This window comes from Marmota flaviventris, chromosome X (assembly GCF_047511675.1).
Source record: "Marmota flaviventris isolate mMarFla1 chromosome X, mMarFla1.hap1, whole genome shotgun sequence".
Lineage (NCBI taxonomy): Eukaryota > Metazoa > Chordata > Mammalia > Rodentia > Sciuridae > Marmota > Marmota flaviventris.
In genome coordinates this window covers 112,182,930-112,209,388 of record NC_092518.1, presented here as the reverse complement: position 1 = coordinate 112,209,388, position 26,459 = coordinate 112,182,930, and the positions used below count along the sequence as shown (strand labels likewise).

The following is a 26,459-nucleotide window of genomic DNA, read 5'->3' as shown; positions in this document are numbered from 1 at the left end:
TACCTGGGGAAATGAACCACATTTTGGTTCACACCTCTTCTTTGGAGCTTCACCTGAGCTCCAAGAAAGCCCCTGTAGAAGTCAGCCACCGCCTTACCAGATACCCTAGCCACAGGGCAGTCAGGGTGCCTGGAGACAACCCCAACGAGAAGGGGGATTGTTCTCCTAATAAATCCTCCCACCACTGCAACAGGGGCTCCCAACTTGTACCTGGGACAAGAGAAGCAAAAAAGGCAAGGGGGAATCACTGCAGGCTTCTCCCCATCTTTTCAGGGCTTCAGAAAGGGCTAATCAAGGGGGAAAGGCTTGTCCCCTTTAAAAGTCAGCTAGGCTGGCAGAGGTAGGAGGGTCCCACTGCTGGAAATGACTGTTGGTAACAAACAGAAATGACTGTAAGGCAAGGGCTTTTGAGGCAGTCAGGGGAGTCTTGAGGAAGGGGAGGAAGGGAGGGCCTGAGGGAAAGGGAAAACATATTTTCATGGCAACTCCTGAGAGACCAGAAAAGCAAGACCTATAACCAGCCTTGGGCCAGGGGGAAGCATGTTCCAACTAGACTTGCCAGGGATGACTTGGGGGGAGGATGGTGGTGGTGGTGAGGGGAAACTAGCAACAGCCCCCCTTCACCAATCTCACATGGGAAGGCACCATTTATTTACATTCTTTCCCCTCCTGGCCATACAAAAGGGAGCAGGCTACATGTTCATTCCCCTCTTGCCTGAAATCATACTTGAAAGCAGAAACCCTGCTCTCACTAGCAAGCAGCCACCAGAGAACTGAAAAACCAGGACTAAAAAGCCGGATAATCAGGACTAGAAGCTGAGAAACTAGCAACGGCAGCAGGAGCAGCAGTCCAGCTACTCCAGACATACCCACCCCTGAGTGCTGGCCCCCAAGGCTCTGGGAAAATGTTGTGTGGCCACAGTTCTAATCCTCTTGAGGAGAAGGGAGTGCAGAGATGAGCAAACATTTGAATAGTTCCACTGAGAGAAGAACCTGGGACAGGAATGGTTTGTAGGGGAGGGGGGCCCTGGGATGAGCTGGGTTAACTGGGCCAGGTTAAGAGGATGCAGGTGAGTGGGAAGCAAGGGTCAAAGCAGCCTTTAGTCAGGACTGACAATCAATCCTGCTGTTTCTTCCCACCAGAGATGCTGGGCCGGTATGCTCAAGGCTTTGTTGAACTTAAACCAGAAATGGCCATGACCTTTCAGGGCCATTTTCCTAATTATTAGGGTATAGCACCACTATTAAACCAAATCTTTAACAATTTCTGTTGGGCCTGAACTACTCATAAGAAAAATGTACAACCCAGCAAGCACGTGGCTCATTACCACCCAGCCCCTGCAAACTTTCCCTGCCTCCAGTTCCACCACCCCTCGAAGACCACCTTCATTCCATCCAGGGCCTTCTACAAACACACCACCCTCTCCTACTGTCCCAGGGAAATATCAGCCCTCACCTCCAACTCCTACTCATCCCTCTAGCCTGGGTTCAGATGGTACTGCCTTTCCTTATTCCCCAGGAAGTTTGTCACTCTTGCATCTAGACTCCCTTAGGATCTCTATGTCCCACTCTATAGCACTTGCCATCGACATACCATGACTATTGGTTTGCTCTCATTGTGTTTAATAGATGTTTGAATGAAGGAACAAACTAATGTTAGAAAGAAAGAAAGCGAACAGATTTAGCTGGATGTTTGACTAGAGTTGGCCACAGGGGGCTAGTAGAAAACCCATGCCCCTATTCTGAGGTGCTCAACTGCAGCTAGTGAAGCCACATAGGCTTCTACAACATGACTTTGAGAGTGAACTCTGAGGTGTGGTTTTATACCCCAAATTTCTAAGTTCTACTCATTGGCAAGGGTGGAGAAAGATGGTTTTTAAATAAGGTGAGAACACATTTTGGAAATCAGGTGTAGCACAGTCTAGATTGGTGAGAAAGCGACAATAAAGGGTGGATGAGATCAAAAGTGACAATATTTAAAAGGTCATATTAACCAGATGGCATATTTGGTAATGCAGCATCCCAAGGAAGGTCCATAAGAAGAGATAATCAAATTTTTAGTCCACTTTCTGCTCGTTTCTTGGTGGGGATATAGAGTGGACAGTGGATCAAGTTTCACTGTCTACTATCCTTTAGTGGCACTGGGGATAGAAACCAGGAATGCTCTGACATTGAATTATATCCCCAGCCCCCCTTTTTAAATTTTGTTTTGAAAAGGGGTCTAAGTTTCCAAGGCTGGCCTTAAACTTGGTGTTCCTCCTGCCTCAGCTGCCAGAATCACTACGATTGCAGGCATGCACCCCCACACCTGGCTCTACTGGTTCTTTGAAGGCTCCGGTCCACATCTCTGCATCAAACTCACAACTACTTTAACAAGATCAACATAACCTGCCAGTGACTACTCACAGAAATAAACACCACCACCCTGTCTTGCCACAGATCATCTCCAGATTATCTAATAACATACCTCATATGCAAAGAAAAATACCTTTCTTCTGCTGCGTCCCAGGATAATTCTGTCTTATTTTCCTTGGTCTTGACTTTTGGATTGTAATTTAAGTTCCTTTTAAGTCCATCTCTAACTTATTCCTTGGTATGGAGAACATTAAGCTATCAGGCACTGATGACTTTAGAAAATTAAAAAAATGTTCTATTCTCCTACATTTAACCTCAGAAAAGTTCACGCTTTTCCAGTTAGTAACAGAAGAAAAAAGCAGATAAAAACACAGCGATGGTGGTGTAGCTCAGTTGGTAGAGTGCATGCTTAGCATTCCAAGGCCCTGGGTTCCATCCCCAGCACCACAAAAAAAAAAAAAAGATAAAAACAAAGACACTAATTTTTTTTTTCTTTTTGGTATCAGGGATTAAACACAGGGTGCTTAACCACTGAGCCACATCCTCAGCCCTAGATATATTTTATTGAGAGACAGGGTCTCACTGAATTGCTTAGGGCCCCACTAAGTTGCTGAGGCTATCTTAGAATTCGCAATCCTCCTGCCTCAGCCTCCTGAGCCACTGGAATTACAGGTGAGTTCTCCTGTTCTCAGAAACATTCTTTTTCCCCTCAAAATTACCGATATTCCCAGGATGGTCTTGAACACCAATACTCCTTAGATTCACCCAACGAATGCCAGATCTTGCATCCCAGGAAAAGTCTGTGTTCTAGGTAATTTCTCTGGTGGGTTTGAATTTAAATCATCAATGGATTGAAAATGGCAGCAAAACATCACCAACTCTGGAGGAGCCAAGCCTTCTCAAAAAATGGGAGAGGCACTGCACCTACCACAGATAGCTCTTTGCCAAGGGTTAAGAAAGTCAATATAAAATCTACAGGTCATTTTGGGTGCCCTTGGTATGGAGCATGATCAGGACATGCCAATCCTGGTCAACCAAATAGTGTCTGATGAGTAGAAAACTGAAAATATACAGGATCACTAACGTTCAACTTTGTGTTAAAACTGTTCAGCATTCTCACTGGGCATGGTGGAACATGCCTATAATACCAGCAACTCTGGAACCTGAGGCAGGAGGATTGCAAGTTCAAGCAACTTAGGGAGGCCCTAAGCAACTTAGTGAGACCCTGCCTCAAAATGAAACATAAAAAATACTCAGTGGTTAAATGCCCCTAGGTTCAATCCCTGGTACCAAAAAACCCGAAAACAAAATCCTGCTTGGTAGTCTCATCTCCCTTTGATATTTCATAGGGAACTTACTGCAAATCTTCGTTAGCCTCATGAGGCAGGAAAGCACTGACCACAAGAACACCCGCTATCAGTTCCTAGTACAAAACCACTCAATGAAACCACCTTTCATCCAGTCCTAGGTCAAGGACTGAAAATACCTTATACTTATCCTTGAGCACCAAACTTTGACATAGGAAATAAAAACTGCAATTACCTGGGCTTCCCCTTACTTCTACAATTGACAGTTCTTAATGAGTAAACAAATAGTAGCTGGCAAAAGTCATCTGCTGGCCTCCTCACCTTTATGTGAACAGGACAGCTTGGCAGAGCAGGTCACTCTCACAGCCCCAACCCCAACCCATCTTAGTAAAATTAGAAATAAGCAAGAGTCTCCTCCCCAGACCCTACAACATGCAGCTACCTCTCTGTGACCAGGTACTGTTCACTGGAAGCTGGCAGCAGCCACCTTGGAAGCCTCCTCACCTCTCCTCGTTGATGCCACACATGCGAATCCGGTCAGAACTAGTCCAGTTGTGCACGCCGCTGTAGAGCGGTGCTGTAGAGATCATGACAGCCACTCACCACCAGATAGGACCTGCTGTGGCCACTCCCCCTGGGGAAAAAGAATCCCAAAAAGTCAAACTCAGAACAAGAACAGCTGCTTTACTTACCTTTTACACAGAAACGTTTAAGTAATTATAGCATCAAAACTTTAAAGCAGTCTTTCGCAAGCCAGCCTGATATGGAAAATGAAGGTCCAGATAGACAAGAGCAAACCAGCTTTCCAGGAATCCATGTTTCAGGATGGAGATGAGGACACTTTTAATCACCTAGAGTGATTTTTAAATTATCTTCAAAGACATACCTGCTTGAGTGTTCGAAGAAATTCAATCTATTGCAGACAAATGAGATGACAGTATATTTTCTGCATATATTTAGCCTAAGCAACTACAATTATAGGGTCATACCTATATATGAGCAGCGAGCATATTGAAAGATGACTGGGGTCCAGGCTCAGTGGTGCACGCCTGTAATCCCAGCAGCTGGGGAGGCTGAAACAGGAGGTTCACAAGTTCAAAGCCAGTCTCAGCAACTTAGCAAGGCACTTAGCAACTCAGCAAGACCCTGTGTCCAATAAACTATTTTAAAAAGGGCTGGGCATGTGCTCAGTGGTCGAGCACCCCTGGGTTCAACCTCTAGTACCATGACTGAGGGTCTTTCTTATCTTCTTTTTAAACCATGGATACTAAAGGATTTGAGGGATGCAGCCAATTTAAGGTTTCCAAAGAAACTACATGCTTTCTTTCTAAGCCCTTTTGAAAGTATTCTCTTCTGCCTCCAAGTTGAGCATGATACATTTATCTAATGTGGCAGAAGGCTCCCTCCAAATCAGGTGTAATACTTCTTGTACTCTGACCATGAACAAGCAAACAAACACACCAACAAAGTTCCATCAAAAACCCCGTTTCTCTCCTTGGCCCTTCCTATTAGTCTGCCATCCCATGACCTACCACTCCTTTCACCAGCCAGTGCCCAGCTCTTGCTGTTGACAATCATGGCACAGTCAATTCACCTTCCAGAAAAAAAAGACGTATCAAGAAACAGAGCTCTATCCAATAAGCTTGTCTTGAAACCCTTCAACTTATTAGCTAAAACTCTTATTCACCAAAGTTCAACTGAACATAAACTTACAGTGATCAGAATTCTCTGCTGTTTTCCACTTTCCAAAGAAGCAAATTATAGTAAAGGGCAGTCACGTCAGGGATTTGCTCCATTTATACTTTTTTGATAATTCACTTATTCACTCAACAAATAGCTACTGAGCTCCATGTGCCAGCACTGACATAGGTACTGGGGACTGAACAAATAACAGACAAAAATCCCTGCCTGCAGAGTGCTTATTTTGTTTTGTTTTGTTTTGCTGATAGTGGGGATTTAACCCATGGGCCTTTATCACTGAGCTACAAGGGTAGCAAGACTTGGTCTTTCTAAGTTACCTGTGTGGCCTAGAACTTACAATCCTCCTGCCCCAAGCCTCCCAAGTCACTACAATTACAAGTGTATGCCACTGGGCCTGGCTTGGGGTGCTTACATTCTAGAGGGACTAGATGGACAATAAGCATGTTATATCATTCTGTCATAGCATGTTAGAAAGTCTACAACACAGGCTAAAGGGCATGGGGACAGTGTAGGATGTGTATGAGCAAATGGGGATTTGAAATAGGGTGATCAGGGTAGGCTTTGCTGAGGAAATATTTCAACAACCTGAAGGGGGTAAAGAAACAAGCAATGTATATATTTGGGGGAAGAGCATCCCACTGAGGGGAAAGAATGTCCTAAGGCAGGAGGCTGCCTGCTAAAGTCAAGGAAGAACTAAGGAGATCAGTGTGGCTGGACCTGAGGGAGGGAGATGGGAAGGGAGGATGGGAGAGATGTATCCACTAACTCCCCTCCTTGGCCTCCTCCTACCCCCATGTCTGTACCAACCTTGGGACCCTGCTGCCCTTGCCCCTTTTCTTTATACTTTTCCCTCCCCTGGCTTTCCTGACCCTGTTCCTGCTGGCTTCTCTAGGGTCCTTCTTTCCTGCTACTCCCCTGCCAAATCTGGGAATTCACTGAGGTCTAGTCCTCACCTTGCTCTCTGTCTCTCCTCACCTTTACTACCATTTCTTCACCTCCCTGCTTTCGAAGGCTCATCTCCTCTCTTCCTACCTCCTCCTCTGTCTTCCTTCTCCCTTCCCTCTCAATCTCTCCTCCCTATTTCACTCTAATTCCTCCTCTTCCTCTTCCCTCTATTAATCTTCCTACTGTCTCTCTCCCCCCTTTTCTCTTCTCTCTAGGCACAGTCCCCTCTCCTCCAATTTTCTCTCCCTTTCTACCTCTCTTCCCAGCCTTTCCCAGTTTTTTCTCCCCCTTCCCAGTTCCCTCAGGCTCTCCTTTAGTCTTTCCTCCTCCTTCCCTTTCTCCCTCTCTGGCTGTCCCCCATCCACTCTGTCTCCATATCTCTGCCTTCAGTCTCCCTGTCTTATCTGTCTCCACCCCCTTCCTCCCATTTATCTTTTTCTGGCTCTTCCCCAACACCTCTCTCCCTGCATGTGTATGTCAACCTTGCCCCTTCTCTCAGGTATAAGCTCCCAGTTTCAAGCCACTCTTGGGTGTGCTGATGACTCCCACATCTCTATCTCTAGTCCTGACCTCTCTCCTTAAGCCCAAAGCAGAATTCCCAGCTGCCAGCAGCTCACCATTAATTGGATGTCCACCAAGCCTCTAACACAATGGGTCTCAAACCAGACTCATTATCTGTTCCCATAAACTTGCCCCCCACCCCCCATGCCCAGTGTGCATCACATTTCCTATCTTAGTTAATAGCACTGTTCCCAAGCCTGGAAATTTCTTCAACTCCCTCTTTCTACCGCCCAGATCCAATCAGGAGTCAAGCCTGGATAATGCCATCTCTCTCCTCTCTTCTACCCCTCTTGCCAGTACCCTGGTGAAAGTCCTCATCATCTCTCCCCAGGAATACTACACTAGCCTCTTAACTGCTCCCTTGGCCTCCCATCTCTTGATTCTACAATCAATTCATCTTCTAAAGCACCAGTTCGATCAGGCTTCCCCCTCCCTCATCAAAAGCCATCAGAATCAAGCCTGCATTCTTTGCACAGCCTTTGGGGCCCTCAGGATCTGATCTCAAGCCTCCTCTCTAGTCTCTCTTCTGCAACATCCTGCCATTTCCCTGCCACCCCCTTCCCTAAAATGACCATCCAATTTCAGGACTCTACTGCTTCCTTGCTCTGAAATGGCCTTTCCCTGTGTCCCCTCTTCCTCTGTCATCCCTCAAGGCCTAGCTTAAATGTCATTAAGAAGTCCCCCCAGCCCAGGCCCCTGATCAGTTAACTCCTTCCTCTCTGGTTCTTCTCAAACATTTAATTCCTACCTCTAGTCCAGCACCATTTTTCCTCTATAGTGTGATTAGTTGGGGTTATTGGCATGTCTGTCCCCGCCACCAGATGATCAGCTACTCAAGGTAAGAAATATCATCCTGCCTTGTCTTTGGTTCCTCTGAAATACCTTGTACATAGTAAGTGAACTCAGAAAATGCACGTTATTAGGGTTGAGGTTGTGGCTCAGTGGTAGAGCGCTCACCTAGCACATGTGAGGCACTGGGTTCAATCCTCAGAACCACATAAAAATAAACAAATAAAATAAAGATATTGTGTTCAACTACAACTAAAAAATATTTTTAAAATAAAATGCATGTTATGTAGAACTGAATTCTGGATGAGATTTGAGGTGATACACTGAGAAATAATAAGACACAAAATCAACTAGGAAAATAAAGCATCCACCATGCTGCTTACTATATATTTATTTATTTAAATATTTATTTTTTAGTTATAGGTGAACACAATATCTTATTTTATTTTTATGAGGTGCTGAGGATTGAACCCAGTGCCTCACGTATGCTAGGTAAGCACTCTACCTCAAAACCACAACCCCAGCCCCACTTGCTTACTATTAAAAAAAAAAAAAGCTATTAGTTACCTATAGCACACCATTTTTGAAGCTGCCTGATTTCTGCCTCTGTTCATCATCTTTGAGCTATTTTGCACCTCTATAAATTGCAGGTAACTGATGGATATGCAAACTCTATCTTGTCCTATAGCATTTGGATTGACTTCCTTCTCCACTGTGGAAAAACCAGTTTTGCCTCTATTTGCAATTCCATTCCTTTACTCCAGATAAATTTGTGCTTTTTGACTTTTTCTTTGAACTGGCTATAACATCTGTCTGGTTCCCTTGTTGATTAATGATTAAAATAAAATCTTTAACACATTTTCATTTTTATATATGTACAAGAGTCATGACTTTCTACCTTTTTCTAAAAACTGTCTTTTAATGTTACTAAGACAGAGTTAGCAAAATTTTAGGAAAAAAAAATAACAAGGACCCCATTACCTGAACATCCTGATTAATGAAGGTGTTATTATTTCTTATACTATCTTGGAATAGCCCCAGATTAAGAAACAACAGCTCAGCTTGTTGGCTGATACACCAGGTACTTTTTCATCTTTTTTCTCTGTGAAGTATTAGAAATCTCAGGCAATAGATGGGCCACTATCAACATAAGATGAATTTCAAAAATAAGTCCAAGTTTTAGCTGCTACCTAAATATCTGTAGGCAGCAGATATGTCAGTAACCCAGAGTTTTCATTCTCAGGTATGTTTTTGTTCTGTTTAAAGAGGATTAGTAGTTTATAAGGTCTGGGACAGAATTCAGAGGAGGAATCCCAGCATTTGAAAACAGATCAATATACAAACTGTACCAGAGATAGAGTTTTTAGGCCAATAAAAAAGGAAAACCAAGTTAAAATGAAGCATGTCAACAATGCACATTTTATGACTACCTAGAGAGCAAAACTGATACTGAATGCCCCTCCATTTTCACAAGATCTTAAAGATGGAGCATCCTCTTAAATCTTTGCCTCCCAAATTTGTCATTATTTTGTCAGAGCAACATCCCTGCCCATCTAAAGCTCACTGTTACTAATCAACAGTAGATTTGGTTTGGGCGTGTAGCTCAGTGGTAGAGCACTTGCCTAGCATGTACAAGATCTTGGGTTCCATTCCCAGCACTGCAAAAACTAAAAACTACAGTAGCTTTTGCGGATGAGGGGAGGGGTAGAAAGACAGGCAACAGAACACTGAGCTAAGTGGTCTACATAAGAAGGCAAGATCCTTGTGGTCTAGCCAGAGAGAAAGCCAAGTAAATGTCTAGGGAACATGTTCCTATTGGCAAGAGAGGAGTCATGACGGTCAATGTAAACCAATGTTTCCCAAGCCAGAATCACTGAAGGGCTTATTTCAAATACCAATTTGTAGGTCTTGGCCCCAGACATTCTGATTCAGTAGACATAAGGTTTTGTTTTCCAGCATCATGTCTTATCAAGTTATTAACCACTTAACCATATACTACTCAGGGGAGGTGAACGAAATGGGAAAACCTTACAAATACACTACATGCCACATTTGGTAGGTTCTGCTGGTGTACTTTCACGCCAGCTTGCTTTCACTTGAAGCTCCCACACTCATGTGTGTGCATGTTTGTGTGCACAAGCTCATATGCTTGCTTGATTTGATGGGAATCATCACATCAAAGACAAAGTTTCTAAATGGAACTTGGAAGAAACTTGGTAATCCCAAATGACCCAGGAAGCACAAGCACAAATATATGAAATATCTCAAAGGATTTTACCTGATGTCACACCATGTAATTGTTAAGAAATGAAGAAATGAACAGCTGCACCGCCCAAGAATCAAATGATGGTCACTGCCTGGACCGCCATGAGCTATCCCCACTTTGCAGGGAGTAACTCAAAAGTCAGATCCAAAGGACAAAGGAGAGCACATGATTCCACCAACAAAAAGCAATAAGCTTGGCCAGGCACTGTGGCACATGCCTGAAATCCCAGCATCTTCGGAGGCTGAGGCAGGAGGATTGCAAGTTCAAGGCCAGCCTCAGCAATTTAGCAAGACCCTAAGCAATTTAGTGAGACCCTGTCTCTAAACAAAATATAAAAAGGGATGGGGATGTGGCTCAGTGGTTAAGTGCCCCTGAGTTCAGTTCTGGTACCAAAAAAAAATAGCAATAAGCTTGACTGAAAAAATGTCAATAAAACTTTCAATTTGGGAGGCACATGCATATGGAAGCAAAAGGACTGACCGAGATCTAAGGAAATGATCAAGCAGGCAGCAGAAAGTAGATAGCCAGACATAATCACTACACTATGAAACAGAGAACCAACAAGAGAATGGACTAATGGGAGAGCAATAACTTTAAAATGGTGAAAATAGCTGCTAAGCTGAGAGTGAGCAGATAGTAGAAGAGAAACCATAATGATAGAGAGATCTTTTTAAAAAATCCAAGAGAAAAAAAAAAAACTGCTAGAAGGCAAGATCAGGTATGAAAGGCATAAAAGAGAAGCCCATGGCATACAACAAACAAAAGGGAAAAAATGAAATAGGGGAACCTGAAATATTTCACCATCATGGGCCAAACTGAAACACTGTGGGGAAGCACTAAAGACAGACATTTTAGAAAAGTTTAGAGAGAACATATTCTCAAAAGGGGAAGCACAACATCAAATTACAGCCCAAGTCTGGGTTGGGGGAGTTATTAATAGGGGGTGGGCAGCACTAAAAGCCAAAGATTTTACTGATGGGGTAGAATTACTTGTTTTGTTTTGAAATGAAGATGCCAAAACAAGCAAGATTTCACAATAACTACAAGCAAAACCATGGTCATCATTGTGCATACGAGGAAGAGAAGGACATTAAAGGAGGTAACAGCATCTATCTAACTATTGTTTTATATCAAGGTAGACTTTGCTTTAAAAGTTTTTAACCTTGCTGGATACAGTGCTGCATGCCTGTAACCCCAGTGATTCAGGAGGCTGAGGAAGGAGGATCACCAAGTTCAAGGTGAGCAGTGAGGCCCTAAGCAATTTAGCAAGACCCTGTCTCAAAATAAAAAGGGCTAGGGATGGATGTAACTCGGTGGATAAGCACCCCTGAGTTCAATCCCCAGTACCAACATACTTTAAAAATGAAAAAAAATGAGTTTTTAATTTTGAAAATGACCGGACAGGGCATTTAACCAGTTAACAGGTGGCTCCAGAATAATGTAGCTCCCTTTGTGGCCAAATACCCCTTAATGCTGAACAAAGCTGGTAACGTATGGGACACAACCAGGCTCTCTTTACACAGCACAAATCTGCCTTTTTCTTCATGGTTGGACTCTACTATCAAGACAGCAAATTAGAAACCCAAGATTAAGAGAGGCTCAGTTCTAACTAATCTGGTAGTACTCTCACTGGCTCCTTTTGGTTCATACTGCCTGGTGACCTGGAAGCAATTATGACTTTAAAAAAAAAATGAAAGAGCCAGAAAATATTCATCTTGAAGCCTGGCCCTGAATCTGTCCTCAAGAGGATAGGCGTGGCCAGTAGACAGTTTAAGAAGGAGGGTTGGGTCGGTGATGACTAATGAGTAAAGAAAACCAACTTTGGGACCTACTACTCCAATAGAAATGCAGAGCTCCCTGTAAAGCTGCCATAGACAGAGGCAAACTTCATAGAGACCAAGGACAGGCCACTTTGGGAAAAGTAGCATCTAAGACACCCTCAAGACCAACAGAGAGCTAGACACAGTGGTACAAGCCTATAATCCCAGCAATTCTAGAGGCTGAGACAGGAGGATTATAAATTCAAGGCCAGCCTCAGTACTTTAACTACCCTGCCTCAAAATTAAAACAAACAAACAAACTGCAGGGCTGGGAATATGGCTCAGTGGTAGAGCACTTGCCTGGCATATGTGAGGCACTGGGTTTGATTCTTAGCACCACATAAAAATGAACAAATGAAGTAGAGGCATGATGTCCATCTACAACTACAAAATTTTTTTTTTTTTTTTAATTTGCCAGGTGGGGTGGCGTACGTCTATAATCCCATGGCTCAGTAGTCTGAGAAGGAGGATCACAAGTTCAAAGCCAACTTCAGTAATTTAGTGAGGCCCTAAGCAACTTAGCAAGATCCTGTTTCAAAATAAAATGGGCTGGGGACATGGCTTGATGGTTAAGCACCTCTGGGTTCAATTCCTGGTGAAAAGAAAGGAAGGAAGAAAGGAAGAAAATAATTAATTAATTAATTAATTTGAAAAGAGTTGGGGATGTAGCTCAGTGGTAAAGTGCTGTGGCTACATCCTCAGTGCCAAAACAAACAAACACACAAACAAGAAAATGACCACCAGATCCAAGAGACATTGAGATTTCAGAAATAAAACAAGAAAACAAAAAGGCCATGACTTTCACCCAGTCACTAGAAGGCTTTTAAGAGAAGTCAAAACTTTTCAAAATCATTGTTTTCTATGGGAAAGTTTACACAAAGTCAACAAGGAGAATGTACCAGGCTTTAGATATGGAACTCTTAGCACAGATCTCCCCCTCCTCGTTACTTGCCTCCTTTTATATATATTCAAAAAGAGAATAACATTCCCATTTTCCCTACTTCATTACATGTCCCAACCCCTGCCCCCCAGTGATAAAGTTCTCCAACTTAAATCGTTTTCTAGTTTAATCACTTCCCATAGAAGAGTTCTCTGGTATTCTTATGTTCTCCTTGGGCTCCACCCATATCTATAACCCCTCCTCTTTCCCCACTACTAACCAATTATCATTCCCTCAAATTCAAGAGTCCCATATCATGCACCCATCACTTCCCTTCCCTTCATGAGAAAACAGGTTCCTCTACCACTGCACACAACTGCACACACACAAAATCCATTACAAATAATTTGTAAGGTAATTAATCTTTTAACTTTATTTTATTTATTTATTTTGGGTACTGGGGATTGAACCCAGGGGCACTTCATCACTGAGCTACATCCTGAGACCTCTGAGACAAGGTCTTGCTAAATTGCCAAGGCTGTCCCAAAATTTGCAATCCTCCTGCCTTAGCCTCTGGAGTCCTTGGGATTACAGGCATGCACCACCACACCTGGCTTCTGTACATCCAACCTCTGTCTGACTAAAGCCATTCTAGCACTTTATAATTCCCCCAGGTTTTTTTTTTTCTACTTGCATGTTTCCACTGGTGTCTACACCAAAGATCAGACTTAAAAGGGACATTGCATCCTGTTCCCAAATACATTAATTCTTGTATTTACCATGAAGATTAAGTAGTTGCCTGCACACCATTCCTGCATGGACACCTTCATAGATTCCTTGGGTACCTCCATGTTTAAAAACTCTGCCTATAAACATTTATGAGACTGGATACAAAGGAATGTTAACTGTCTGTTAAACACATGAGAGCTTACTCATTCAAATTAATGTAGTTACCTCCAACATAGTCACCTCAAGAGGCTGGACATTTGTCTCAGTAACTGGGTGGCCAAGCCTCATAATCTCCCTGAGAGCTCCTGAGAACATTGCCAGCCAAACCCAACCACATCATTTCAATCTCCTCACTACTTAGACACTGAGTCCCATTCTTTCAGAAGTGATATGATATTTAGTAATATCCAAAACCCATTCAGAACTATCTAATCAAACAGCACCTTGAAAAGTGATACACTCCAGGACCATCAGCCTTAACTGATAGAAATCTTGGAGGGCGATTCCAGTCCCCACTTCTCAGTCACCTCAGATCATCTTGATATGTCTCTTTACCAGGGTATCTGCCAAATGGGTATAAAAGAGTCCCTACCTAAAACTGAGCTTGACATGAAAGCACTTAAATGAACCAGAGGTAATCTATTCCAATGATGAAGTAGGCCAAAGCAAAAGTTTTCATCTTTTACTTAACATTTTCTTTTTATTTATTTATTTATGCATTCCAATTCTTAATACACCATTATATCATAATTTATCATATCTCTGGTTATATATAAGATATGTTGACACCAAATTCACATCTTCATACGTGTATTTTGTGTAATGATGAGTTACTTAACATTTTCATACCCCCAGATTATTGTAGCTTGTCTACCCATTGCCATGATACTTTTTCCTATTATTCAAATAGTACTCACTTCCATTTCCTGCTGTTAAGAAAATGGTTCTACTCCATTTAAGGAAAATACCTCATCATAGCTTTATATCACACCAGGGCTCTAGCCACAAGATTTTATTCAACTTCTGGAGGTCACAGACATCTAGAAAACTTTAGTAAACATTGTGAAATCAATCAGCTCTTTTCAAAATGCAAAGACATCTCAACATGTCACCCTAAATAAGTAGGGTCATTTTTTTTGAGCACTTCTAATTCCTGCTAGACCATATTAAGAGTTGGCTTTCTTCATTCTTGGTCTTCGGCAGGACTCTGTGAATATTTAGTGTGTTTTCACACTCCAGAGTTGCATCACTGCAATATGACACTTGAATCCCTTTTGTGATGCTTCTGTGTCCTGCCTACCATGGACTGTGACAGTGGCCCTCTAATGTCTCCATTTCAGTATACTGCATTCACCATATGGGATTCCTCCTCCCCCCAACTTTTATTTTATATTTTGGTACTGGGGATGGAACTCACGGGTACTCAGGGGTACTTTACTGTTACATCCCAGACAAAGTCTCACTAAGTTGCTTAGGGCCTTGTGAAGTTGCTAAGGCTGGCCTGGAACTTGTGATCTCCTGCCTCAGCTTTCCAAGCTGCCAGGATTGCACCACCACACCTGGTTTTCTTTTTATTAATTTTTTATTTGTTCTTAGTTACACATGATAGTAGAATGTATTTTGACATTTTTTTTGTGTGTGTAATTTCTCATTCTCCTGGTTGTACATGATATAGAATTACATTGGTTATGTAATCATATATGCACATAGGACAGTGATGCCTAATTCATTTCTTTTTTTTTTAAGTCTCCTGGACCTTGTACCTAAATTTTTGAAGAGACCATCATCAGGTTATTTTTTTCTGTTATCTCAACCCAGATCAAACTCAACTATGGATTCAACTAATTTATATATATTATTCATACAAAGGTATATCTATATCCCTTTCATTACACAATATTCACTGAAAAGATTTCAAACTCTCAGTATTGACTCAAGCTGCAACCAGTCCAAAGGTTTATTAGCCTGCCCCCAATAGTGTCTAGCATGATACAAGGCACACAACATGCATTCAACAAATAACTTGCTAAACTACTGGGAAAACCCAAATCCCTCTCTATGTCATCCAGAGACCAAATATTCCATATAAAAAGCACTGGGTCTATGAATTCATTTTACTTCCCTTGCTCTCATATAACTTTCTCATCTTTTCTTTATTTCCAAGATAATGAGAGATACAGAAATAAAATAAAACTGGTCCAGACAAAATAATAAAATCAACTTCCAACTATCTGAGTGTTCTTTAGCCACAGCTAATTTTTAAACCCAGCCAACTTATGGACTGCCTTCTGCCACCATCAGTAGATGTGTGCTCAGGGAACAACTCATTTAAATATTTGCCTAAACAGAATATTAATAGACAGGTAAATCTGCTGGTGGTAGCAGGATAGAGAATAATAATGCATTGCCAAAGTCCAACAGAAATTATTAATTTCAAGCAATCTACTACCTTCAGTTGACCTGTCATCAGTCTCTTCCTATACTGGCATAACTAACAGAGAGTTGACTGTTGGCACCAAAGTCCACTCCAACTACAGGAGTGGAGATTTACTTTACAGGCCACCATTTTTCTCTGTTCAGAGGTTTGGTTTGGGAAATCCAGAGCTATTTGGGGTATTATTTTCTTCCACTCAATCATTAATGAACATCCTTGTCATAGAGTCATACCAGGCCCAAGCTCTATCTACCAGCTTTTGTACAATTTCCAGATGTCAGGGACAGCTGGAAAGCCCAACCAGTCATAATTAGATACAGCAGCCCTTTTCAGAAAGCAACAGTTTTTTAAAAATGTCACCCATGACCCAAAATGTCCCCCAAAGTTCTGACTGGATATACATTCTTCAGTTCCTGCCCTGAAATATTGAGCAGTGTTACAGCACAGCTGTTAAAGAGGCTGCCACTTCCACCTTAGAGGTAGATGCAATGATGAGTCAAGCTATTTGTTCCTACCAAATTGTAAATGCTAAATGTATACTAATCCAACAGGAATATGGAGAAAGAGGACAGAGAATCAAGGGGAGATACTCCGGAGCTATTGATGGCATTCATTCCACCACCATGTTTACTACAAAGAAACAAAAAAGCAATGTCAGTCAGGCCTGGTGTGTCCTAAGTTCAAAGCCAGCCTCAGCAAATTACTGAAATCCTAAGCAATTTAGCAACACCCCGTATCAAAAAAATATATATATATAAAAGGGCTGGAGATGTGACTCAGTGGTTAAGTGCCCCTGGGTTCAATCTGTGCTATCAATCAATCAATCATTCAATCAATAGTAATATCATAGGATGCAACTGAATAAGAAAAAATTAGATTATAGCTGGGCATGGTGGTGCACACCTGTAATCCCAGTGGCTCCAGAGGCTGAGGCAGGTGAGTCACAAGTTCAAAGCCAGCTTCAGCAACTTAGCAAGGCCCTGCACCTCAGTGAGACCATTTCAAAATTAAACATAAAAAGGGCTGGGGGTGCTGGGGTTGTGGCTCAGCGGTAGAGTGCTCACCTAGCACGTGTGAGGCTCTTGGTTCAATTCTCAGCATCACATATAAATAAATAAAATAAAGGTATTGTGTCCAACTACAACTAAAAAATAAATATTAAAAAAAGGGCTGGGGATGTGGCTCATTGGTTAAGTGTCCCTGGGTTCAATCTTTGGTACTTAAAAAAAATAAAATAAAAATTAGATCATACTATAATAATAGATCCCATTTCTTGGGCACCTACTATGGGCCTGGCAGCATATACACTCAACTCATATAACCCTCACCACCCTGTGAGATTGGTATTACTATCTCCATTGTGTAGATGAGAACACTGAGGCTCAAGGGAATTCAGTGACTTGCTTCCTGCCACATAGCTAGGAACTTGAAAAGCAAGGGCTCTAAATTATGGCTGTTATGTCTCCAAAGCCTTAGGTTAATTCAGATGCAGGCTAAAGTTCAAGAACCATCACTCTTGTACACAGTGGTGCATACCTGCGATTCCAGCAACTCAGGAGGCTAAGGCAGGAGAATCGCAAGTTCAAGGGTAGGCTCAGCAACTTAGCAAGACCTTGCCTCAAAAAATAAAAGGACTAGGGATGTAGCTTAGTGGTAAAGCACCTCTGGGTTCAATCCCCAGAACCAAACAAAAAATAATGAAAAAAAGAAAAAGAATGAAAACTACTACACTACACTAACCTAGGCACAATAGAACCAAGTTAAACTACGTAGACTCGCCCACTATAACATTATCTAATCATCTCATGGACTCAGGTATAGAGTACATCAACTGCCATAGAATCATAAGATACTGCACACTTCACAGAACTTAGAATAATGAAAATGTGCTTATTCTTGTCTCTGGACACCAGTGTTATAACAAAACTTGACTGTACCCTTAAATGGCACTAACATTATGATTTCTAGGCATACCTTAGTAATGAGGTAACCAAAATTTGTTTCTTAACAGACTGTCCATAAGGAAGCCCGAAACACGAAGCTCTGCCTGCTTATTACTCTCAATTCTTCATGGACCCTTAGCTTAAGACCTTCTTAAAATCCAAACAAAGACACATCCTGCCTCACATACTCTGATGGGTAAATCTGAAAATTACCACATTTTACGAATAATAAGTCACCTCTCTTCAAATTCATCACAATTCATTAACCAGGAAAAATATGACCTTGACATGCAGCCTGCAGTTACTTTAAAAAAAAAAATGATCCAATTTTAGTTGCATTCAGTGGCACAGGCCTGTAATCCAAGCAACTCAGAAGGCAGACGCAGAAGGATAGCAAGTTCAAGGCCAGCACCAGCAACTTAGCAAGATCCTATCTCAAAATAAAATATAAAAAGGGCTAGGATGTAACTCAGTAGTAAAGAAACCCCTGGGTTCAATCTCCAGTACTACAAAAGAAAATCCATTTTAAAATGTTTTATGTTTTTATGAAGACTAGATTCTGCTTAAAAAACAAACAAACGTGGGAACTACAACAGCTTATTTGAATTATGACAGAAACAGAGTTAAATTTTCCTCTTGACCAGAATGTAACTTAAGTTCACCAAAAGAGTTTTCATAATAAAAGATTGTTTTTAAGTTATAAATGGTGGGAAATCCTATGATCTAGAAAGAGAACAGTTTCTATCTACATCATTTTAAGGACAACCATTCAAAAACTGGCATTAATAAAACCTAGTTTGTGAGATCACATAAAAATACTGTCCTAGAATCCTAGTGACAGAAAGGTAGATTCCTTATTTCCTCCCTCTTTAGCTGTCCTGACACTAAACATTACAGCAAGCATGGACTCACACCAATTTTGAACTTTAGTATTAAGAAATTTCCTTTCTTGCTGGGTGTGGTGGTGCACACCTATAATCTCAGTGGCTTGGGAGGCTAAAGCAGAAGGACCACAAGTTCAAAGCCAACTTCAGCAACTTTGTGAGGCCCTTAGCATCTTAGCAAGACCTGTCTCAAAAATTATAAAAAAAAATGTAGAAGGCTGGGGATGTGGTTAAGTGTCCCTGTGTTCAAACCCTAGTACCAAAAAAAAAAAAAAATCCTTTCTTGCCTGGCACAGTGGTGCACACCTGTAATCCCAGTGTCTTGGGAGGAGAAAGCTTTCTTCTTGAAAACTTGAAGGTCTAGGTTCTTCCCTCCCCTGTAATGTAATCATCATTGACTTTTCCCCTTTCCTGCCTATTTTATCTCAAAATTTTCACTTTCCTTAGCACTCTCTCTATTCCCCTCTAGTGTTCACTTTCCCACCTGAACTCAACCATGAATTCCTTTCTCAGAATCTTAGGATGCCTAGCCCTAGAAAAGCAGCTCTCTACTCCCTATGGCCATTCTACTGCATACCAAACTTAGTTCAGTCTAGAATCAATGAACCACTGGCAAATGTCTTCTAGTCCAGCTTGATTAAGCCTTTCCTCTGTGCCTCTACTTCATTCCCCTATTTTGGCCCAAGGTTCTCATGCCCCTGTTCTTTATTCTGTTTCACTCTAGAATTTCCATCACTTACCTCCTCATATCTAGGATCCCTCCCACTTGCAGGCTGGAAAAATTGGTATATTCCCACTTTTTCTCTTCCTTTCAAGGCCATTCTATTTAGGATAGTGAATCCCTTCCCCCATTCAGTAGCCTTTCTTTAGTCCAGATTTCCTAATGAACGCTTAGACTTACAAGCCCTGGATCCCAGCTCCTCTCCTTTCGAGGCCTTCCCAGAGAAGTGGCTACCAAAGGTAAGTTTTCACATTCTCCAACACCAGCTCCAAATGACATCTGAGTCTTTCACACTTTATTCCTCTTTTTTTCTTACACTGAACATTTTTTCACTTGTATACTCTAAGTTCTCTGTTTCCTTATGGGTAATTATATTTATATGTCCTCCTATATGCCAGTTTCTCCCCAACCTTACTTCTGTCCAAGATCTTCCTCCTCTCTTGCCCCAAACTTTGGGATTTCAGCATGAAAGTACAAAGAGCCGAGACATTCTTTGAACTTTTTTTTTTTTTGGGGGGGGGGTACTGGGAATGGAACCCAGAGGTGCTTTCTACTGAACATTCCCAGCCCTTTTTTATTTACTTTTATTTGTTTATTTAGGTACTGGGGATTTAACCCACATCCCCAGTCCCTTTTATTTTGAGACAGAGTTTGGCTAAATTGCCGAGGTTCACCTCTAACTTGTGATCCTCCTGCCTCAGCCTTCTGAGTCATTGAGATTACAGATGGGTACCACTGTGCCCAGCTTCTTCAAACTATTTTTTGGAAAACAGTATCCTAAAGGTTTCAAGGTGTTACCTTTTCCTTAGTTGCTACTCACACAGGTATAGTGATGGTCACCTTTGTTCCCCCTTTGCTGGACAACCAACTCTCTTCCTGACTTCTCTTTTTGCCTTCCTTCTGATGGTCCTTTTCTCACATCATTCTGATTCTCCCAAAGAAGCCCCTCCCTAAAACTCATAATCCAGACTCATCACACCAGAAGATCTTCCCCACCTGTACTAAATATTTTTTTTTCCTATTTAATGAACTACATCATGAATAAGGTAGAGACACCCCCCCCTTCCTCAGGATTCCCTGTACATTCCAAGATTTGAACATCTAGGCCACTAAAAAAGGGATTCTCCCTCTCCCTACATTTTCCTGGCAAATCCAAACAGCAAGATCCACATGAGTGCCCTTGGTATAGCCACCATTTCTTCTGGAATTCCTTTCCACTCTGCCCAACCCAGATGCCAACAGCCAAGCTCGCCAGGGCCTTAGCTTTCCTCTACCCTATCCTAACAATTAGCCACCCCTTCCCTATTGCTCTAAAGAACTAGTCCTTAACCCAAATATCAGCATCCCTGCCCCTTTCTCCACCAATGATAAATCCAGTCTTCATGTTTTCAGGGTCAGAATAAAAGGAAACCTGCCTACTTCTTGCTGCAAAACTGATAGCAGGGGCAGTCCTTCTATAGTCAATTTTAGTAACGCTCTGTGCCTCAAGGCCTGTGACTCTTGTCCCCCATAGCCAGCCCAAGGGCAATTACCTCAGTTATCCTATCAAAAGATATCTGACTACCAATATCCCCATGACACAAGATAGCCATGTCCCTCTGATTCACCAAGCCCCCTGTTCCTCACAGTTCCCCCAGTGTTTCCTACTAATTTTGCTTCTCCCCTCAAAACTTTACAGGTTCCTCCTCAACCTTCCACTTCTATTTGGAGCCTCTGAGTGATTCTCAAAATTGGATTATCCCATTTAATCCCAAGTGGAATCTTCCAAATTTCTTTCCTGCATACAGTCATCTTCAGTACCACATAGTGACATCACCATCCAATTTGAGTACCCTAAACTGCCCCAAATATCCTCCATTGTGTCACATACCATTTCCCCCATAATAAAGCTCCCTCAATCCCACCATTCAAGGACAAGAGAGATAAACAGAGAACTAGATGATCTTCTAAGTTTCCTTCCATCCTTGTTTTTTTTTTATTATCAACCTAATCCACTCCCAGCTCCAATGCATCCCCCATTTACTTCTCCATAAAACATTTCATCAGTGTGATTTTGGAGAAACAACCTTCTGAGTTGAAAGAAGCATGGAGCTAATCATGGAACCTACAAGTGCATCCCCAGAAGTCTCACCAAAGCTTTTTGCAACTGCGCTCCACCTCTGTGCCACAGGGACGACCTCCATATCGCCTTGAGAGTATTCAGCTGTGACGCGAAGTTACAGGCCCCCTTGCCACACTCATGCAAAGAGCCCCTTAAACCCTGAGCTAGATGTGTGCTCAGAAAGAGATGCCTGCCCTTACTGTCTACTCTAGGAAATACCAAGAAGGAGTAAGTATCACCACGTTGACAGCTTTTATCATCCAACATTGAAAATTTCAAAACAATAAAACAAAAACAGTGCTTCTACCGGGGAGGTGGGGGTGAGTTGCAAGCAGAACAGAAAGACCCCCACCGGCCTGTGTCTTTGGCCTCTTGGGTTTGCAGCGTTTCCCTCCCGTCTTTCCCCTCGATCATACCTTTTCCTACAACAATCTCCCGCACCTCCATAACGATAAATCCCCAACTGTGGTGTGGCCGGCTCCTCCCTGCCTGGCCCCGGACATCCCTCTGGCCCAGCCCTCCTCTCAGCAGGACCCATGCGAGGAGGGCCCCCTTCACCGTCCAGTTCACCTCCCTATCTCTTCTCGGGCCTCTGGGCGCCCCTGCAGGGCTCTGTCCCGAAGCCGAACCTCGAGGATCCAAGCCCACGAGGCCCGTCGCGGGACCCACAGCCCCTCCTTCTCCCAGCACCTCGTCCTCCATGCACCCGGCCCCCGGGGCGCCTTGTCGTCGTCGTCCCGGCTCGTACCGCCCCCCGTCGGGGGCTCCACCCCCCGCCTGCCCCCGCCCCCAGGACAGCCCCCTCCCCACTGCGCTCCGCCTGCGCCCTCTGCCCCGGCACGGGACTCTCTTTGGCCTCCGTTCCCCGCCCAGAACCGGCGGCAGTGGCGGCGGCAACGGCTGCGGCGGCCCCAGCAGGAGCAGCAGCGGCGGCAGCAGCGGCGGCGACCGCGGCAGCAGCGCCGCCCCGGCCCCGCCCCGCCGCCCGCCGGAGCCCCACGCCCCGCCCGCCCGCCCCGCCGCCGGACTGCTCCCCCCGCAAGCCCACCACGAAGCCCCCCCCCCACTCCCTGCCCGCGATCTGCTCGAATCCAGCTCCACTGGGCCTGCTGTCCATTCCTCACGCCCCTTAGGACCCGGGGTGGGGGAGCCCTAGGGTTCGTGGCCATCCCTCTCCCTCCTTCTCCTAGGGCCGGGGGATTGCCCCTGATCCCGAAACCCGGCCCCGTAACCGGAGCCTCCCTCCTTCCAGCCCTGAGACCCCTAGCCTCCAGGCCTGGCGCGAAGCTGGTGGAGGGCTTGCACGCCGGATCTCCCCCTGGCTTGCCGGGACTAATATGAATTGCCCCCGATCTGATCCTCCTTCAATTTAAGCCCCCCTCCCCGCCGCGCCTGGCCCGGCGGCCCCCGCCCCTGGAGCGAGGGCAACGGAGCCAGGGCGCTCCGAAGTCATCCCCCGCCTTTTTTCTAGGGACTCGGATAATTGCCCCTGCCCCCATCACAGCACTCCCACTCCCGAACCCAGGCCCCGCCGCCACCTAGGGGTACCCCTTACCCTACGGTTCCTGCACCCCAGCACAGAGGAGAAAGCAGCCCTGAAAGAGCACCCGTCGCACCTCCCCTCTGAGGTTGGAGGGGTTTTTCTCCTGGTCTCTTCAAGACTTCATTACGGACATCCCCCCCCCCAAAAAAAAACAGCCTTTTCTCGCCCTGCCCTGCTGGCCAGCCTTCCTTCTGATCGTCGGATCCTTGGATCGGGGGTTGGGGCCAGGTAGTTAAGAAGACCGTAGCCTCAACCTCCCTTTCCGAGGAGGAGTGGGGTAATTCCTATGGTTCCCCCCCAAGATCAACCGACCCCCGTTTCCATGGAGACCCCCGCCCAGCCGGGAAGAAGACTCTCAGATCTTGGCGAACAAGTCTCACCTGGCTAAGAGAGAAGGGGGTCGAGGAGGGGGTAGGGCAGGGCAGAGATGGGGTACGAAGGTGGGAAGTGGTGGGGAGCTGTCCCGAAGGGAGGGGCGAGAACAGAGCGAGCTCCAGGGAGCGATACGTCCGGGGACACGAAGAGGACGGCGCCCCCGGGGGGCAAGCAGAGCGGCTGCGGGGCGAAGAAGGGACAGGGTTGGGGAAAGGCTTAAGATAGAAAGAAGCGGGTGGGGGAATACGAAAAAGCCGGGGAGTCAAAAGGGGTGGAGGGGTTGGGGGAGAGAAAAAAAAGACGCACCTGTTCCCGGGTCGGCTCCGCGGGGAAGCTCAGGCCGCCACCCGGGCTCTGTCTTACCCCCTCAGAACCGCCGCCCGCCTAATACTGCCCCGATCAGATGCCCCCCTCCGCCCCTTATCGCCACCGACCTCCTTCTCCTCTCTCGCGGCGGCGGCGGCGGTCGGACTCTAGGAACTGAGAGGAAGAAGGGAGGGCTCAGCAAAGCGGAGGAGAGACAGAGCCACACACTGGCAGCAGCCGCGGCGAGCGAAAGAGTGAGGGGGAGAGCGGTGTGTGTGTGTGTGTCTGTGTGCGAGCGAAGCCTGGTGAAGTGGGTGCCGGTCGCAGGGCTCGACGGGAAGTGGAGTCCGGCCGGGTTCGCGGGCGGCGCCAGCCCGCTCTCCACAGGACTACAACTCCCAGAATGCCGCCTACGCGGGTGGGGGAATGGAGAGGAGGAGGCGAAGGGAGGGAGAGAGCAAGAGAGGGGAGGGACGAAAGCTGGGAGCAAGCGGCGGCGAAGGGGGCAGAGCCAAGCAGCCCCGGTGACACTGGGAGGGGAGGGGAGGAGGAGGGGATCGCTGCGAGAACCGAGTGGATTCCGGAGAAGGAGGCAGCGGTAGCTGCAGCAAGCCGGGCAAAAAGCTAGACTCCTGGGAGAGGTGGAGGCACTCAAATCCTCCGGGCTGCAAGAGCCCCACGCCCCCCCCCCCACCTCGACGCCCCTCAAGAAGGAGGTTGAGGAAGGGAGATCATCAGTATGCTTCGACCAGGGATTTCTCTCCCTTTCTTCTAACGCTCCCCACCTCATGCCCCGACCTGACTTTCTTAGGCCACTGGTGCCCGATCTAGTGTGCAAATCCCGAGACCCTTGATCTACCCTGCCCGGCAGCACAGAGCAGACGCATTCAGTCCCCTTCTCCCAGGGGCCTGAGGGAGGCTCCCCTTGCACGCAGGGCGTGACTCTCCCATTCTTCCCGCCCCCCCCCCGTCGTCGCCAACCCCCATCTCCCTCCCCGGAACCCCTCCTCCGAAGCCAGGGCTAGCCTCTCCCCGCGCGAAGGAAGAGTCTGGGGGCGACTACCCACGCCCTCCCCTAAACTGGGTCCCTACCCACCAGTGACTCCTTAGCATTGCCCCCCTCACCGAAGTAATAGTGGGGGCGACCCGAGTTGGACTGGTGGCTACTTTCCCTCCGAGACTAGCTGTCCTTCGCCACGCTGATCCTGTGTAGAGATAGAAAAGCACATTAATACTCCCGTCCCCCCTCCCCCTCCAGGTTCGGATCCCCATGGAAGCCGCTAACAGTAAAGAGAGGTTGGTAGTGGAAGTGAGCTGGGGGTGAATCCCAATCCTCAACCCCCATCCCAGACATGAAAATCCAGTGATCTGTCCTTTTTCCTTAAAAGCCATCAAACAGCTTGGGGGGATTATCTAAACTCCAATGTCCACACCACTCGAAAGGACGCTATCCTGTAGGAATAAGATTCGAAATGGGCTGTCCCCACGGGAGGGAAAGTATACCCTCTCGTCGCCGTCCACCCACTAAACACATACCCCTAGGAGAATCAGATGGCCAAGGAAGCGGGGGAGGCGGTGGGAGTGCTGGAGAGTGAAAGGATTGTGGCGAGGAGGGTCCCCGGCCCCCAGAGAGCAGAATCCAGATGCTAAAGGGTGGGTGGGGGGTGCGGCATAATTGCAGGCAGTGTCTTTCCTCGCTTTTCCCGGAATCGACACTGAACACCGTCTAACACGCAGAGTTGCTTACCAGTCAGTCCCCTAGCCCCATTTGTGCGCGTGGGGCGGCCAGAGCCTGGCCGGGAAGCCCGGGCACAAACTCCGCGGAAGCTGGCCTTCGCCGCCGCCGCGCTGCCGCGGGCCTCCCTCCCTCCGCTCGCGGCCCGGCCGATCTACCTTCGCCCCCGGCCGAGGCCAGACCCCGCTCGCAACTCCACGCCCCTACTCCACCCCCGGGTCCCCCTCCCCTCGCCCTCTCCCCGCGGGTCCGGCCCAGCCCCTAGCGCCGCCCCGCCCTACCGCTCGGTCCAGAGCCCAGCAAGTGCCCCGAACTCGCCCCCCGCCCCCACGCCCAGGCCAGTCCTGCCGGGCCTGGTTTCCCCTCCCGCCGCGCCCCGCCCCCGAATCCACGTCCTACTTCACCACCCAACTCGGCCCGGTCTGGGTTCGGCCCGCGCCCACGCCATCGGAGTGCCTGGTTCGGTCCGGTGTACGGCCACCCACCCCGCCCTTGTCTGGGTGCCGGCCTGGCCCGCTGCCTGCGCCCGCCGAGCCGGCCCGAGCGCGCGGTACCGGTCCCGGTCCGGATCCGGGTGCCGGCCTCGGTCCTGACGGCGTTGACGCGTCTCGCCACGAGGGCTCGGTTCACGCAAGATCCGAACCCGCGGGAGGTGGGGGCCTCATAAAGCAAGTTTCTTTATCCTCCCCCCGCCCCCGCCGCAGGGCCACGCCGTTCCCCCCCACCCGCCTCACAGCGCCCCCTTCACCTGGGCAGAGCCCCCTGGCTGCTGTCGCAACTTTGCTCTTCTCCACGCCGCCTGGGAAGCGGGCGAAGCGAGAGGAGGAGGGAGGTGGCAGGGGGTGCTGGGATCAGGCCGCTGGGCTCCGGGAGGACACGTGGGGGAGGAGGGGAAGAAGGAGGAGGAAGGGGGGGCGGGCCTGCAGTTCTCGGGGCTCCCCCTGCCAGCCCCGGGGAAGCCGGAACCTCGCCGGGCAGCCGCAGACCCCGCACTGACCACCGGGGAAGAACGGAGGCACCTTCCCTGGCCAGCCCCTGGCTCCGGAAAGGGGGGGTGCGAGCGT

At 46.4% G+C, this 26,459-nt stretch overlaps 1 protein-coding gene across 5 annotated transcripts in view; it reads right to left on the bottom strand.

The window, feature by feature from the left end:
• Bcorl1 (BCL6 corepressor like 1) overlaps nucleotides 1-26,177 on the bottom strand; it is a 68,260-nt gene extending 42,083 nt beyond the window's left edge. The window contains exons 1-4 of one of the 5 annotated variants that reach the window (XM_071606133.1): nucleotides 25,408-25,548; nucleotides 24,786-24,865; nucleotides 4,652-4,735; nucleotides 4,167-4,296 (exon numbers count right to left, since the gene is read on the bottom strand). In XM_071606133.1, coding sequence (XP_071462234.1) covers nucleotides 4,167-4,252 — 86 coding nt within the window. In that variant the 5' untranslated portion in view covers nucleotides 4,253-4,296; nucleotides 4,652-4,735; nucleotides 24,786-24,865; nucleotides 25,408-25,548. Of the gene's footprint in view, nucleotides 1-4,166; nucleotides 4,736-23,788; nucleotides 23,973-24,785; nucleotides 24,866-25,407; nucleotides 25,549-26,143 lie in introns of those variants that run through there. The other 4 variants (XM_071606132.1, XM_027940044.2, XM_071606135.1 and 1 more) reach the window with 4 other exon arrangements.
• Nucleotides 26,178-26,459: the final 282 nt, after the last annotated feature.